The sequence below is a fragment of the Chrysemys picta genome, chromosome 5, assembly GCF_011386835.1.
Source record: "Chrysemys picta bellii isolate R12L10 chromosome 5, ASM1138683v2, whole genome shotgun sequence".
NCBI lineage: Eukaryota > Metazoa > Chordata > Testudines > Emydidae > Chrysemys > Chrysemys picta.
The window spans coordinates 36,267,265-36,283,868 of record NC_088795.1 but is presented as its reverse complement, the minus strand read 5'-3'; the positions used below and the strand labels follow the sequence as shown (position 1 = coordinate 36,283,868).

At 38.9% G+C, this 16,604-nt stretch overlaps 2 protein-coding genes across 4 annotated transcripts in view; one reads left to right on the top strand and one right to left on the bottom strand.

The window, feature by feature from the left end:
* LARP7 (La ribonucleoprotein 7, transcriptional regulator) overlaps positions 1 to 725 on the bottom strand; it is a 38,584-nt gene extending 37,859 nt beyond the window's left edge. The window contains exon 1 of one of the 3 annotated variants that reach the window (XM_024106856.3): positions 585 to 725. The gene's annotated coding sequence lies outside the window, so the exon portion shown is untranslated. Of the gene's footprint in view, positions 1 to 458 lie in introns of all 3 variants that reach the window. The other 2 variants (XM_005287940.5, XM_042859903.2) reach the window with 2 other exon arrangements.
* A 96-nt stretch (positions 726 to 821) lies between these two features.
* The window catches only part of ZGRF1 (zinc finger GRF-type containing 1), a 59,581-nt gene continuing 43,798 nt past the window's right edge, over positions 822 to 16,604 (top strand). The window contains 8 exon segments of the mRNA XM_065597436.1: positions 822 to 1,154; positions 3,246 to 3,356; positions 4,086 to 4,162; positions 4,250 to 4,330; positions 4,468 to 4,524; positions 5,432 to 5,620; positions 6,694 to 9,058; positions 11,631 to 11,710. Of these exon segments, the coding sequence (XP_065453508.1) occupies positions 4,142 to 4,162; positions 4,250 to 4,330; positions 4,468 to 4,524; positions 5,432 to 5,620; positions 6,694 to 9,058; positions 11,631 to 11,710 (2,793 nt within the window). The 5' untranslated portion in view covers positions 822 to 1,154; positions 3,246 to 3,356; positions 4,086 to 4,141.

Sequence of the window (16,604 nt, the reverse complement as noted above, 5' to 3'; positions counted from 1 at the left end):
CGCTCAACCCAATGCACAAGCGTGGGTCGGGTTTACAATGCAGTGTAGACATGGCCGGAGATGGCCAAAGCAGACCACAGCAGGGCAGAAGGCAACCCCCTCGCTACACCACTGCAGTGATCCCAAAGGAACTGCCCCTCCCCGTGTCAACAGCCTCACTCCGGAGTGCTGGGCGGGAGTTACAAAGGGGGCACCCAGAGCACTTCGGAGTCACCCCCTCAAGCCCTGACGGACAGGAGAAATAATCAAGTGATGAGCTGCGCCCCCACCAGCCACCCCAGCACGCCCAGCGCCACTAACGCCTCTTTCCCATCGCACGAGACACGCGGAAGCGCCTTGACGCATGCGCGGAGAAAGCACCCGGTAGCGCCCCCTGCCTGCGGGGCGGAAGGGGTTACACATTGCCACAATTCTCCATGGTTCTTCCCCCCACCCCGTCCGGAGAGCCGGGCTCTGACCTGCCACCGCAAACTCCTACGGGCTTCTGCCGGCGTGACGTAGCAGCCCGCGACCAGGGAACCCAAACCCGCCTCCTCCCAGGACTCCTGCCCTCCCTGGCGCAGCAGCAGCCACAGCATCGATACCAGCGCGCGACGCTCAGCCCCGGGGAGAAAGGCCCCCGCCTGCCCTTCCGCCGGGTCCCAGTGTCAGCCGCCTGCGAAGGCGCTCCGAGCGCGTGGCACTGGCACGGCGCCTCCCCGCTACCGGCTCTCCCGCCGCCTGCCAGGCGGGGCGGGGCTTTCCAGGCTGTCGCGCTGGAAAATAACGTCATCGACAGCTGGCGGCGCGGGAAACCTTCAAACCTGGGAGACCGGCCGAGCCCGCGAGAGGTGCGGGAAGAGAGGGGGCGGCTCGGCTCGGCTCCTGCCCGCTCCCTGCGCCCTGAAACCCCCACCCCCTGATCTCTCGGACGCATCGGGGTCAGCACAGCGATCGCCCCTCAGCGCCACCCCCCGCCGCCCCGGCTTAAGGGTGACCCGAGAGGCTCGGCGCTGCTGGGCGCGCGATCCGTGCCCGCGGGGTTACTTGGGAAAGGCCGGGGCGGGAGAGGCCAGCTCGGGCTGCTGTTGTTTATTACACCAGGAATAGCAGGAGTGCAGCGCCCGCTCGCCCCCGTGGGCTCGGGAAGGGGCTCGTCCGCCTCCATAGAAACGGTCAGTCAGTGACATGAAACGTCTGGTAACGAAAACCAGAGCCGCAGGCAGTCTGGACGTACCCCTCTCCCTGCCTCCTGTCTAGTCCTTCCGGTACCAGCGTCCTCCAGCCTAGCTACTGTGAGAATTGCTGAGGTTTTCTTTTTTAAGCACTTTAAAAATAGGTCTCCCTGCATGCTCTCCAGAGCAGGGACTGCCTCGGTACAGTGCTCTGGCCTCTAGAGGAAAAGAGCAGAAGCCCAACTCTTTTCCATTACAGGTCACCTTAGTGCTTCTCATCAGCTTGCTCCAGGGGCAGGATTTGCTATAGTCAGTCCTGGTTCACTTTTTAAAGCTCTGCCAGACCAAAGAAACCACTAAAAATTATAGAGCCTAATGTCTTGCTATCAGAAAAATAAATAATATCTAACTTTGAAATGTTAAGAACTTCAGTTACACTAGTAACCCAACTTTCAAGGGTAAAAACCATTAGTCTTTAACGTTGGGATTTTTAAAAGCATTCAGTATTGGCTGAACTCTGCTGTCATTGAAGTCGGTGGTAAAAGTCCCATTGACTTCAGTAAGACCAGTGTTTGGCTAATATGGAATGCTTTTGAAAATTCCCTTCTAAATGGTTTGCGATAGTGACTGTTAATCACCTTTAATATGAAGGGAGTGATGTGAGAGCAAAATAATAATGTTTCATGCCCTGCCAGGAATATATGAGTACAGTTTGTTCTGGTACAAATCCTTTCCGGACCATAATACTTTCTAGGAATTAGTGCTGGATCAGAAAGAAATTCTGATTATTTTTCTTCCTTTTAATTTCTCTCTTCCTTTGCTGCTGTTAAATTTGTAACTCTGAAAACATTTTGTGGTAGTGTCTATGAAAGACATGCAGTACGGTCTTATTTTTAACATTAAGCATTATCAAAATTGCTGATTTATTCTAGGTCATTAAGGCTTTCAATAGCTGCAGTTATATTCTTTCAAGGGCAATAAACCAAACAACATGAAGTCTGTATTAGTAGCCCTATTATTCAGTCTACCGTAAAATATTGTACCCATTGATTCTTTTTAGCACATCCACAATGTGCCTCAGGGGGGCATGTGATCAGGATTCATCACTGAATTTGGTCCTGTGGTTGGATCATTAGTAGAGAACTGCAGATTTGCAGCTATCTGCTTTATATCCGCAGATCATGTTTGCAGATTGGATGCAGATATATGTTTTGTAACTGCACAAGGCTCTAATCATTAGTTTCCCCTGGGCTGCGTGCTGATGGGGAGTGCAACATAAATGCTGATTCATGATGCCCACGTATTGACTGACAGATTTTATAATTTCCATTCTTATTCTTGTTCCATTTTGTTACTAGGGATGAGATGAAGACTATCTGAAAATTCCCATTCTGCTCTTAAATAACCATCTTTGTGTAAATGGCTTGATCTAGCACTGTTAGTAGCTCAAGTAAGGGAAAGTGCAGATTTCTCTTCTGGTACTGTATTGTTCCACAAATGGTGATGGGCCACAGAATCTGTGAATTGCACAGCTGGGGACATGATTTTCCATACACCTCTCTAAACAGTACCAAGACTGAGAAGAATAAATTTATAGTGAAGGTTCTGAGCCACCTTGTGGTGAGTGTGTAGAATTTAAGAAGTTGAAAGACAAGCCACTTTAAAACTGGAATTCTTAATGAAAAAGGTAGCACAGCTTGGGAGACATTGTCATGAGAAAAAGCATGAATATACTTTATCTTCTAATATATGTTTTTTATTCAGTTTTAAAGACATTTATGCAGAAAGAAAATATATGCTAATTTAATATCTGTTTATCTGCTAACAACATAATCAGAATATTATGATTTTTCAAAAATACCTTTTGGGGACCAACTTGAAAACTATCCTATGAGCTTTTTCAACTTGTCTCTACTGCTCCAAATGTTAAAAGATACTAAATATTCTCATTATCCCTTCAGCTATTTTTAATAGCTAGTCTAGTCATCATATCTTTTTCTATAATCTCTACAGCTTTCCCATGTTTTATGTCCTGCCATATGCCTTTTCTTATGTTTGATTACTTTTAAACACTTATGTTGCTGTCTACAGAGCCAGCCAGTGATTTCAAGAAGTTAGAGCAATTGCCAGTGTTAGCTGTGTTCCTGTGGTTGTGTTTTAATTGAAGTGTCAGCAATTAATATTGATGATTAAGATCCCAATGTAAGTGCAAGTCTTTACACATAAATACAAGTTATGAAGTTTAACAGTTACTGTTCTACTCTATTGGTGTGTCCAATGTTTGAAGATGAGGAAATGTATATATAATGCTTTGATTACTGGTGACTGCCTTAAGTCAAGATTTTCATAGGTGACTAGTGATTTTAGATGCCCAACTTGAGACACCTGAAAGAGGCTTAATTGTGCAGTATGTGTACTCAGCACTTTCAGAAGATCAGGCCCCTTCGTGGTGTTTAAAATTAGGTACCCAAAAATGAAGACCCACCACATCACTAGGGATTTGAAAAATCTTTATTAATTTGTTAGTAGTGGATATGTTATTTTCTGTTTGAAAATTATTAGCCTAATTTTCAAAGTGTGTATAAATATTAATTGATATTAGCACATCTCTGAAAAATCAGTTTATCAACCAGAGCTTCCATTAAAATGAATAGGAGTTAAAGATGCTCAGCACCTCTGAAAATTAGACCTCTTCTTGAGATGTACTAAAAATGCTACTTTTGCTAATCATTTTTATTTTTGGTAGCTTATTTTCACTATATGAGTCTTTAGAACTCCAAAATTCCTTCACTAGCACCACCACCCAGTTTTTGCCATGTCTTACTTCCCACTCTCTTATAGGGAAAGAACTGGATGTGTATCTTTTTTGTCTGACACACTTGCATTGCAGCTGAGTTGAATTCTAAATATGCCCTTCTCTCTTTTGGGTAGTGTGAAGATCTGAATACCCGCAGTAAGCCTTTGGATTGCTTTGTTTCACCAAAGCAATGGCTTGTCAGGAGTTTACTGTGAGTCTTATTTTTAAAATTGTATATAAAATTAAAATATGTGTGTATGACCACTGTAAATAATTTGTTTACATTTTTTTAAATAAGGTCTTGTACACTCATCAGAAGACTAAGAAATCAAAAATATGGCAAGATGGAGTTTTGAAGACCAGTATTGGAGGAAATAAGGTGAAGAATTCAGGTTTAATATAGTATGATACTGTATTAGAGTATCGTATATAGTACTACTCTTGCAGCTTCTATTTGTGTCACTATTTGCTTTTTGAAACACAATTGTTTTTTTAAATTATCCTATTTTAATACAGGCAACCTTATTTGATGACAGAGGACAATGTTTGGAGAGTGTATTTGTTAAATCTCAGGTATTTTATTATTATTTTTATAATCATTTAAAAGCTTTTATCCTTGTTTGGATAAGTAACTTGAGGCAGCATCTTTTATCTTCACGTGATCCAAAATTCCATACTCTACAGTTTTGTCTAGCTTGTCATTGCTAATGTTCTGATCCTTGCAGCTGTTAAATTTTTACGTTAGAAAACAATCATCTGGACAGGTTGTTTGTATGTCACTGTATGTAAAGCAGTACATAGCAGATTTTGAGTACAGTGGATAACTGACAAATGTGCCAATGGTGGATAATAAATATTAATATACAGTAAATTTTCACTGCATGTGGTTGTGCAACCCACTATGCTTGGAATATCCTCCTACTAAAGTATGCAATTCTTTCACACCATTTCTTAAAAAAAAAACAAAAAACAAAAAAACACACCACCGTTCGTAGACCTACCTATTCTAGAAAGCATTACAACTGCAATGTACTCTCACCATTACATGTTTGATTTTGATCTGTATAATACCTTTTTATGTTGCAAGCTCTTGAGATGGAGAGCTGCTTGTTTGTTTGGTACTACTGAGTTATTGTACAGCCAAACACTGATAGACTTATATACATAATTATGATGTAAGGAGGTAGGTGTTTAAAAACTTCATTGTTTTAAGCTACAGTATTCAGTAACCTGAGCAAATTGGAGTTTTTATATTAGAACCTATACAAACAATTTGAAACCACGGGCTAATGTTTGCTTTCATAGCTAGTCTGCTCCAGTTGTCTAGGCTAGAGTGAATATTGTGTGTTATGGTTTCCTTTCTGAGAATATTGTAAACAAAAATTCTTTCAATATATATACGTTGTGCAACATTTAGGATAAACGGTCATTTTTTCACTGGCCATTACACACAGCCCCTTTTGTTCTTTGTCTCGTCTAGGTGAAACCTGGAGATGACTTAGAAAGCGATCGATATTTAATCACAATTGAAGCAGCAAAAGTTACTGAAAACTGTCGTAGTGAGCTGCCAAAGAAAACAGAAGCTCCTACATTGAACAGAAATAGTTTGAAGCCCACTGGTCTATCTCTGCCACATCTACCACATCTTGGCTTGAAAAGGAAACATACTGTATGTTTTTGTTTCTTATGTATGTTTGACATTCATATACAATTTAAAACATTAATGGAACCTCTTAATTTGCACTAGTGTCAGGGAAAACATTTCAAATTACTGAGTTGTTTCCCTTCTCCTGGTTGTGTATTCCCTGCAACTGCATCCAGCTTAGTGTCTTTCCTAGTGCTTTCTGCTTATCCAAGGAATAAGTCTGTGTTTTGGGGATGTAAGTGAGGAGCTCCATTGGAGTGAAATCAAATGAGGTGCGTGTAGACAAGGAGAGAATATAAAATGTTTGAGTATAATTCTCAGCAGCAAACTACATTAATATAAGTATATTGTTCAGATCTGTGACTTGTTACATTCACACTAAATATGTCATCCTCCTAGCCAGCTTCACTTTACTACATATTAGATTTTGTTTAGTTACAGGACATTAACATTAAAATATTAATGAAGAGTATTAAACTTCCAATGGATTCATTAGTACATATTTGGGTAGTACAAATAAAATAGGTAAGGTGTATTGGAAAGAAAATATGTATAATTAATGCCGCAGATGAACAAAACTACCTTGCTCAGCACATGTAAGCATGTCTATTGTTTTGATACATATCATTCTGTGAATTCTTATGCATGTATATTTCAGCACTCTCTATTCATACTATTATCCTTAAATGTCTATCAATTTTTCTCTTAACACCTTTTTCAAGAGGGGCTCAAAACATTACATGGTTTGCACAATAATGTATATGTTGCAGTGCATGGGAACAGAGTGGATTAATGCCAGAGTTTCAGTATTAAATGTACTGATACATTTCTTTGTGCTTTTTGGGGACTATAAGGCAAATTCTTAATATTATCAAGAGTTATGTTTCCCTGGTTTAATAGATTTCTGTTATGTTTAGCAGCATTGCTGCTGTTAAGGGTGCGATACAAAAGAACCATAATTTTGGATTGTTCAATGAATGTGTCAAATTGTTTGATAACATGCAGCCTAATAGGTGCCCTGTTGCTTTCTACTGTTTAGGTTCCAAATTCAAAAGCTGATTTATGAATAAGATTAAAATTAAAAACTTCTCTCTTAGGGCTTCCAAGGGCCACGTCAAGTTGAAAAGAAAATGGTGCCAATGGAAGATGATGCAGCAATAATATCCCCTTCATCTAAGTGGTCTCAGTCTTCCTTTCCTTCTCAGTTACATATCACCTCTCCTTTATTTTCTACTACTTGCAAGAAGGATGCAGAAACTAATTTACCATCACACTCTAATAATGATGCTTGCACAAGTCGCGATAGAGACGGTATGTCTGTCTCCTCACTGGTTTCCACTTCTTATATTCGCATTCCCAAAGAAGTGATATGCAATAGAAACCACAGCATCTCTATTTCTGGACAGATGGAATCAAATTGTCAGACAGTCAATGGTGTGGCAGTCTCACAGAGCATCAGGAGCAAAGCACAGATTATAGCACTTCTGAATTCCAAGCCAACACAATTGTGCAAAGAGCAAAAACCTTCTGAAATCACAGAGTGTTTTTCTGGATGTCAGCCATCAGAAAGCACAGGCATTTTATTTAAACGAAAGAGTGAAACTCTATCAGGACATATGGATAACTCTGACAGAGAAAGCACCAAGAATATACAGCACCAGTATACTACAGAGAAAACTATAACTAATAATCGTTGGGATGTTTATATGCTGCCAAATTCAGCTGAACTATCTTGTGATGAAGAAGTCACAGAAAGGAGACATGACAAAACAAGTAATTTAGGTTTGGATTTACAAGACCGTTACAACCCAAAGGCTTCACAGTTTGTGACAGCCTTTGTGCAGCCTGTTGAAAAAGAGCTAAATTACAGTCACGTGAAACTAACAGATGATAAGCAATACAGCTGTGATTGTAAAACAGTTTCTCAAGCATCTGCATTCAGCAGAAGTGACTGGACAACTCAACTGTCAACTATTAATGAAAGTTTTGGCAAAGACCAACCAAATACTTTTGTATTATCTGAATCAAACATAAATAAAGAGAGTAACATTCAATTTGTCTCATCTTCAGAAGATGTTTATTCTAGAAGCACAAATGGGTTCATTACCTTTGAAACAAATCTCCCCAAATCCAATGAACATGCAGTAACTGAGAGTCCTAAAGATTTAGAAGTTTCTTCTGCTCAGTCACAAAGTGAACCTCTGCCAAGAATAAATTCAGGAAGTGTAGTTAATGAGGCTAGGATTTCTGGGGACGTAACATGGGCTGGTCCTGGAGCTATAAATGAGGAATTAACTGTATGTGGAGATGTTAGTGATCAAGCTGAACAGTTCATGGAGATTAACTTCAATCTGTTGGATGCTTTTGATTTTAGTGACACAGAAGATAAAGTAGTATGTGAAAGTAACATGTTTTCACAGGGTTCAGCATGCTTGACAAAGGGAGCTGTGGCACAAAATGGTGAGAGGAGGGTTCATAGGAACTGTGAAGTAATGCTACATAGTAATGAGGAAAGAGTTGTCAAATATTCAACAATGCTGGGAGAGAGAGACGATAATCAGATCAGAGAGTCTCTGCCATTAAAACTTTGTGATGAAACCTGTGAAGGTTTTGACAAGAGTGTGAAAGATGCTTTAACTCCTTCTTTGATCGAACTGGGACACTCAGGGGCTGAAAATATTGTAGAAGGGATGAATGCAAGTACATTAAATATTGAAACCACTGGCAGTAAGAAAGGCCTTGATTTCTCTCCTGTGTGTACTGTTAGTGACTTAATAGTGAATAAAAAGTGCTCTAATGATTTTGTGCACAGTAGAGTCAGTAATTATGAATGTGATACTAGGAACAACAAGTTTGAGAAAACTGAAATTATTTCATATATTCCTGCTACTTTACAGACTTCTGTCATGGACAAAAATCCTGAAAAAGATGTTCTACATCTTGGAGGCACAAATTCCCAGGATAGTTCTTTAGAAAATTACTTGGGTGCCAGTGGTGATGACATTAAACCAATTAATCTTTTACAGGCCTTATCACTAAAGACTTGCAATTCCGATGACCCATGCCAGCATATTACTGGTAAATGTTGTACTGCATTTGATACATTAGATAAAGAACATACTCAAGTTTCCAAAACTGCCACTTATCCTTTAACAAAAGGGCATTCAACTTCAAAGGAAGCTAGAATAGGAGAAACTGAGTTTGAAAATGGATCAAGCATCATGCCTTCCATCCATGAAACCAGGGAAGGTGAACGAATGGGAACTGATTGCTTGAAACACTTGGCTCAAATTGAGAATTCATCAGGGCTTCCTGAGTTGGCAAATGGCATTACTCTTTTAAGATCTTTGACTGAACATAAGACAGCATTAGAAAGTTTACAAATGATGGAGGACAATAATGGTTTGTTTGATCAACGAGAGACTGCTAAAGAAAAAAGTGAACCAGCTGAAGAATTGGAAGGTTAGGTCAAATTCCATTTGACATTGGATTATGATATTAATTTTTAAATATTTGATTCCTATATTAGAGTTTGACCTGGCTGCTTTATTTTCCCATAAAGATTTAATTCTATTGAAAACAATTATTTCCAGTTAGAAAACTGAATTTTGGTATGAGTTTTATATGTTCTACAGATGATATCTTATACTCTCCATGAGTATTTTGGCATAGATAATAAAACAAACAAACTTATTTTTATCTAGTCTCAACAGAGGAGACAAGGATTGAATGGGCATGGAGACTGAACTGCCTTTCAACCCTAGAAGTCATCATTTTAGGTCATGTTGAAACATACTGCGGGGGAAGCTTGCACTATCACCTTGTACTGTACCTGTTCTGTAGTTAAATAGAATGCTTCCGTTTCCAGAACTGCTCGTCGTAACTTTTCACTAGTATTAAAATTCACAATTGAAATTAACTGTAAAAAAAAAAAAAAAAAAAAAAGTAGGATCTGGTCCTGCATCACTGAAGACAGTGTGATTTTGCTATTGATTCCAGTGGATATAGGATTGAGCCCTTTAAGGAATATAAAATGAATTAGTTTGGTGGTGACAATTCATTTAACAGAGTCTGTAGGAAAAATGATTACAGTAATAGTGACTAAGCAGAATGTTATGCTTCATTATTGCCTGAAAGTTGGAGGTAGACTCCCCCACCCCAAGCCAGAGAATGCTGGAACAGCTAGAAAATAAAAGGATTGAAGATGGATGATTTGTTACTCAAAACTGCAGAAGCCAAATAGAGTAACATTTTTTATTGATAATTAGTTAACCTCACAGTTATTGGCTAGAATGAATAGGCTCTTAGGCCTGATCTAAAGCTTATTGAAGTTTTTACATAGACTTCAGTGAATTTGGGAGCGGGGCCCCCTAACATTTGAGTCTCTGTGGTAAGGATTTGACTTCTCAACATGGTAATTCGTAAGCACTGAAATTTGACAATTTTTATCAAAGTAGAATGTTAAAATTATTGAAAGAAAATTGAAAATAATCTGATAATGGGCCAAATTCTGTCTGCAGTTATTTGTGCATTGCCATTTAAACTAATTGGACAGTATTTAGCCCTAATATGTTTTTAGAGTGAGCAGCACAACATGTGAAGGGAGAACAGCCTCCAGAAGTAAGATTTTTTTTGAAGATGGCTTCCTTTCATTTTGAGATTTAAAATAAACCGTGTTTTCCTCATGCTGTTGTCATTTGTATATAAAACAAAGATTTAAAATGATAAAAATCAGACCCTGCATATGTAATAGAAAACACGTAAAGGGAATCAATTCTGAATGTAGTGGGAGTTGAGGAAACTAGGCAACTCTTACAACTGGGTGAACAGATGTAATTCCTGGAAAATGTATAACCAGGTAGGAAAATACATACTTGAGCCGCCTGAAATCAATATCTGTTGTATATTGCAATTTTATTTCAGATTTCCCATTCTAGCAGTAGGCCCTGGTAACATGATTACTCAGTGGTGAATTAGAGATGCTAATTTGAAAAGTGTGGTATAACAATCTGAAAAATAATTTAAAAAAACAGACATAAGGTATAACCAGCCAAAAAAAAAATTTATGCTAACTACTTTAGCAACTATCAAGCCTCCAGTGCCAACAACTGTAATTGTTGGCCTTGATTAATTTTAAATTTGTTTTAAGTTATTTAAAAAGGATATTGCTAAATATCGTTTAAGTAGTCTTTAAGCTTTTTCTTTTTTTGGAATACCTCCTTAGACGTTTGAAAATGTTACTTTGGCAGTTTTCAGTTAATGTAGATGTCCTTTTTAATTCCTTTTGCAGAGTTCCACTCCATCCTCCCACCCCCCATCAAAAACTGGTTACATTAAAAGCATTGAGGTTTGGGGTTTTTCTGTTTTTTAAAGGAAGCTGAGTGTTTTGACACTGGATTAGTTCCAAAGATGTTATGTCAATCATTTTTTTTTTCTCTCTTCCTATGTGAAACTTTCATACACTTGCTTTGATATCAAAACTACATGAAGAAAAATATTCATTAGTAAGGTCATCATCCTTCAAAGACTTAGACATTGGCAACTACTCACATAAGTAAAATTAAGCCTATGTCTTCAGGGATAGGGTATTATTCTGGATTTTTTTGTTTCTTATATATGACCAATGAATAGCCAAGGAAATGGCTTTAAAAAAAAAAATTGGTGCTTTTGCAATGAAATAGTAACAGCTCCAGAGGACCTCTTGCAGTAATTTGCAGATTTTAATGTGTATCAATAGTGTATCAGCCTCTTTTGGAGTGATACTGTCAGACTGTTTTATATACACCACTGACATAACCGTGTGCAATAAGTATGTGTGCTAAAATACCTTATGCAGTTTTTGGTACTTGGTAGCAACTTTCTTAAACGTGTCCCAAACCTGAATATCTTATTTCCATGAGTAGTGCCAATGACTTCAAGGGGATAACTACTTACATGAGTAAGGGTTGCAGGATCAGACTGTGTAAATGTGCAGATATTTTCTGATTGAATTGAAATTGTAACTAAGACTTATTTGTTTTTCCTTCTTTTGTAGCTAGGCAACAGTTAGCTGAAGTGTCTTATTCAGAAGATATGCAGACCTCTTATTTGTACTTTGACTCTCCTGAAGTGGTGGTAATTAATTTCATGTGCATGTTCCTATACAAAATAAAATCAGGTTCCATGCTGCTCCTTAAATCCACTTGATGCTTTGAGACACCACAATGGTTGAGCTGAGGGATGGAATATAAACAAATAATGTAATATACCTACATACTTTTAATTCAACACATTGTTAACCTGTGGTCCTCGTTGCCAGAATATATTATGCATAAGGTTTAAGGCCATAAGGGACCACCAGACCATTTAGTCCTACCACCTGTATATCAGGCCACCAACACCACCCACACGCTAAACCCAACATCCAAAATTAGATCATAGTATTACAGCCACCGAAGACTAGACTGTTATGTGTCACAAGCTGAGAATAGGAGGGACCGAGGTACGCCTGTGCCCAAGACCCTCACAATGTCAAGGAAATGATTGTGAGATATTCCCACATAATCCTAGCAGTGACCCACCCCCACTCACTGCAGAGGAAGGCGAAATCCTCCCCACAGTCACTGCCAAACAGATCTGGAGGAAGATTCCTTCCTGAACCCATGTATAGCAATCACTTAGACCCTGGGCATATGAAGAACCAGCCAGCCCAAGTATCAGAGAGAGAGAGAATGCTTGGTGCCACTTCAAAGCCCTGAGCCTTTCTGTCCAATGTCCTATTTCCAGTCGTGGTAATCCCTGATGCTTCAAGGGAAGGAGACAAAAAAAACCGCCCAGAGTACACAGGAGGGAAAAAGCCTTTCCTGACACCTGGTAGCTGACTGAAGCCATGAAGCATGAGCTTTAAGGAACATCAGACAAACCGGACGTGAGCCCCAGGGATTCTGACCTCTGTCTTGTACCGTCATAAGCAACCCTGTTTGTCCAGCTCTCTCTCACAACTAATGAAGTTGTTTGCCCATACAATACCTATTCAGACATCTGATGGTTAGAAACCTTCTAATTTCCAGCCTGAATTTGTTAATGGCCAGTTTATATCCATTTGTTCTTCTGTCAACATTACCCTTTAGCTTAAATAGCTCTTCACCTACCTGGTACTTATTCCTCTGATGTATTTATAAAGAGTAATCATATTCCCTCTGTCTTCTTTTTGCTAGACTATATAAGCCAAACTCTTCCTGGCTCTCATATATCTTCAATTTTCCTGATCATCCTGGTAGCTGTTGTTTGCACCTGTTTGTTTAAATTCATCTTTCTAGAACAGTGGTTTTCAACGTGTGGTCTGTGGATATCTGGGGTTCCACAGACTATGTCTAAGATTTCCAAAGGGGTCTGTATCTCCATTCGAAATCTATCCGTCCACAAATGAAAAAGTTGAAAACTACTGTTCTAGAATATGGATCAGCAGAATTATATACAGTATTTCAAATGAGGTCTAAACAGTGTCTTGTATAATGGCATTGAAACTTCTCTCTCTTTCTGCTGGAAATGCCTCAATACATCCTGAGACTGCATTTGCCTTTTTCACAGCTGAATGGGTGGCTTGTAGTCATCTTGGGATCAACCTACAGACCCAAGTCTCTTCTCTGTTGCTTCCAACGGATAAGAATTTCAGACATAAACTGTGTGCTCATGATTAGACCCTAAGTGCATGATCTTGCATTTTGAACTATATTATTGAGGTTAAGAGCTTATCAGGACATGTATATAAAATACTCAGAGTGGTATTCGATACCATAAATGTGATACATCTTCAAGGGATAAGCCAACCACAGTATGCCTAGGATTAGAAAGAAACTTCTTTGTGTAGGTTATTCTGTAACTGTTTCTTACATGGTTTCTTAACACCTTATTCTGGAGCATCTGGCCACTTCTGGAGGAAGGACACAGGACTAGATAGATCACTTATCCCATCCAGTATGGTGATTCTTATGTTCCTACCAAGTTTAATTTTTAAATGGGGAACTAATAACTTCAAGTTTTCTTGTAAATGTAGTCAGAACTTCTGCCCTTCCTACCACAGTTAATCTAAGATATTTTATTTTTTCCTGTATACAGTCTGCAAAATGTGTGAAAATGTCATTTAATTTTTTTTAGCTGAACTATATTTTGTACAGTTAAACTGCAGTGAAAACTAGACACCTGACAAACCACTTAAATATCTCATATGGAAAGATTAAATAAACACATAAAAAATAATCACTGTTTTTACTTGCACAGATGCCATTGCTTCTGCAAGGAAATCAGTATGACAGTTTATCTACAGTGGATGAACCTGTGACGGGTTGGATCACAGAAACCCCCTTGGGAGCTGCCACCCGATGTGCAAAGACTACCCCTGCTTCTATTTTGCCTGCCAGCTCAGGACTCCAGCACCCTGTCTTGCTGAGCCAGACACTCCTGTCTGGCTCTAACACAGATCCAGGGTCTGAATCACTTGTCCCAAAGCTGCAGGTTTACCTGAAGACAGCTCACAGAAGTGCGCTTGTCTTTAGCACTCAGATGCTCAACTCCCAATGGGGTCTAAACCCAAATAAATCCGTTTTACCCTGCATAAAGCTTATGCAGGGCAAACTCATAAATTGTTCGCCCTCTATAACACTGATAGAGAGATATGCACAGTTGTTTGCTTCCCCAGGTATTAATACATACTCTGAGTGAATTACTAAATAGAAAGTGATTTTATTAAATACAGACAGTAGGATTTAAGTGGTTCAAAGTAGTAACAGACAGAACAAAGTAAGTCACCAAGCAAAATAAAATAAAGTGCGCAAATCTATGCCTAATCAAACTGAATACAGATAATCTCACCCTCAGAGATGCTTCAGTAAGTTTTTTCTCAGACTGGACACCTTCCAGTCCTGGGCACAATTCTTTCCCCTGGTACAGCTCTTGTTGCAGCTCAGGTGGTAGCTAGGGGATTCTTCATGATGGCTCCTCCCCCTCTCTGTTCTCTTCCCCCCTTTATATATCTTTTGCATAAGGCGGGAACTCTTTGTCCCTCTGGGTTTCCACCCCCCCTCACTGGAAAAGCACCAGGTTAAAGATGGATTCCAGTTCAGGTGACATGATCACATGTCACTGCAAGACTTCATTACTCACTTGCCAGCACACACATACAGGAAGACTCACAGGTAAATACAGCCATCTGCAGACAATGGGAGTCATCAAGATTCCAAACCATCATTAATGGTCCACACTTTACACAATTTCAATAGGCCCTCAGAGTTACATTTTATATTTCTAGTTTTAGATACAAGAGTGGTACATTTATACAAATCAGATGATCATACTCAGTAGATTATAAGCTTTGTAATGATACCTTACAAGAGACCTTTTGCATGAAGCATATCCCAGTTACGTTACATTCATTTATTACCTTGCATAATGAAAGGTTTCAGAGTAGCAGCCGTGTTAGTCTGTATCCACAAAAAGAAGAACAGGAGGACTTGTGGCACCTTAGAGTTTTAGAGTTTTGTTAGTCTCTAAGGTGCCACAAGTCCTCCTGTTCTTCATTTATTACCGTATTTTCTCTAAAACTATCTCAGTTACATTATATTGACTTATCAAGTTTTTATAAAACCATATAGACTGCACAACGTCACAGAACCATTTAAACCTTTACAGGTTGATTGTCTTTAAAAATAAATGTGTTTTTTCCTTTGTAAGTATATTATGCTCAAACCTGAGAATACTAATGCTTGGTTTTAAAATCAAGCACTTAAATATTTATATTGAAGTCAGTTGGACTACTCACATGCTTAAAGGTACGCATTTTGAAAGTTTTTGTAGGACTGGGGCCTTAGTTTGGATGAGCTATGATAGTATTAGTAAAAATTCCCCTCTTGAATCATTATTGCCTTAAAAAAATCAAACCAAATAAATCAGTGATGGCAGAATAATGTTGAAGTTTAATTTTTTGTAGGGTGAGAAGGTAAAAGGGAGAGGATATTATTAATTTACCAGTTCGTTCTTTGACCCTGTAAGACCAAACTTCTTGTTTCAACCCCAAACAATGAAATAGTCTACACACAAATTCCAGAATTCTTTCAATATTTTAAAAATGTCATTGCATTTATATTATGATCTTTAACATGATGTACTGAATGTTTCTGCTCTGAAATAACATGTATACACACAAACATCTTTTATATATCAAGAATTGGAGCTGAATGAGATACAAGGACTATTTAAAAGAACAATTGTTCCATCATTCTACTCACATGCCTTTGATGGCTAACCATGTGATCTTGTTCATGTAATCCTCCTCATTCACGCCCTATTGTTTGGTTGCCTGCCTTGTTCTGTCTTGCCTGAAACTAGATTGTAAAGCATTAAGCACAGCAGCACATTTATTTTGTCTATCTGTACTGGGAGGTGCCTGGCACCCTTCTGAGTGCTGTAAAACAAATGATAGTTACCCACACTCCTCTGATAAAGTTCCCGTCCACCTTAGTAAGAAATTAATGGGAGTTTTACCCAAGTAAGGAGTGCAGGATTGGGCATACAAGTGAATATTTTCAGTGTTGTTTGGAAATTACAATGGGGAAGCTGAAAAACAAAATGTTATAGAACGCTATTAAATTTTAAAAATAATGGCAGTCATAACATTGTTTGCTGCAATCATTCTGCTAAATATTTATTTAAGGTTCTTCATACACTGCCCTATTTCCTACATTCTTATCCATCAGCCATTCTCTTGCAATGGACCCTTCCCATTCTGGGCAAAGCGGTCTCAGTGACTGATTTTTTTTGTTGCTAATAATTCCATAGCCAGAATCTTTAATGGGATACTATAGCATGATGAAATAGGGCCAGGCCAAAAAGATGGGTAACGGTTGCCCTCAGTGGTCCTGAAGTTTGAAGAAAAAAAGTGCCATATCTTCTTAAAATGGTTAAAGGATCTCTAGTGGAGCAGAATCTGGGATTAAGTATCTCTATATTCCAAAATGCTTACTGCCTACTCCCA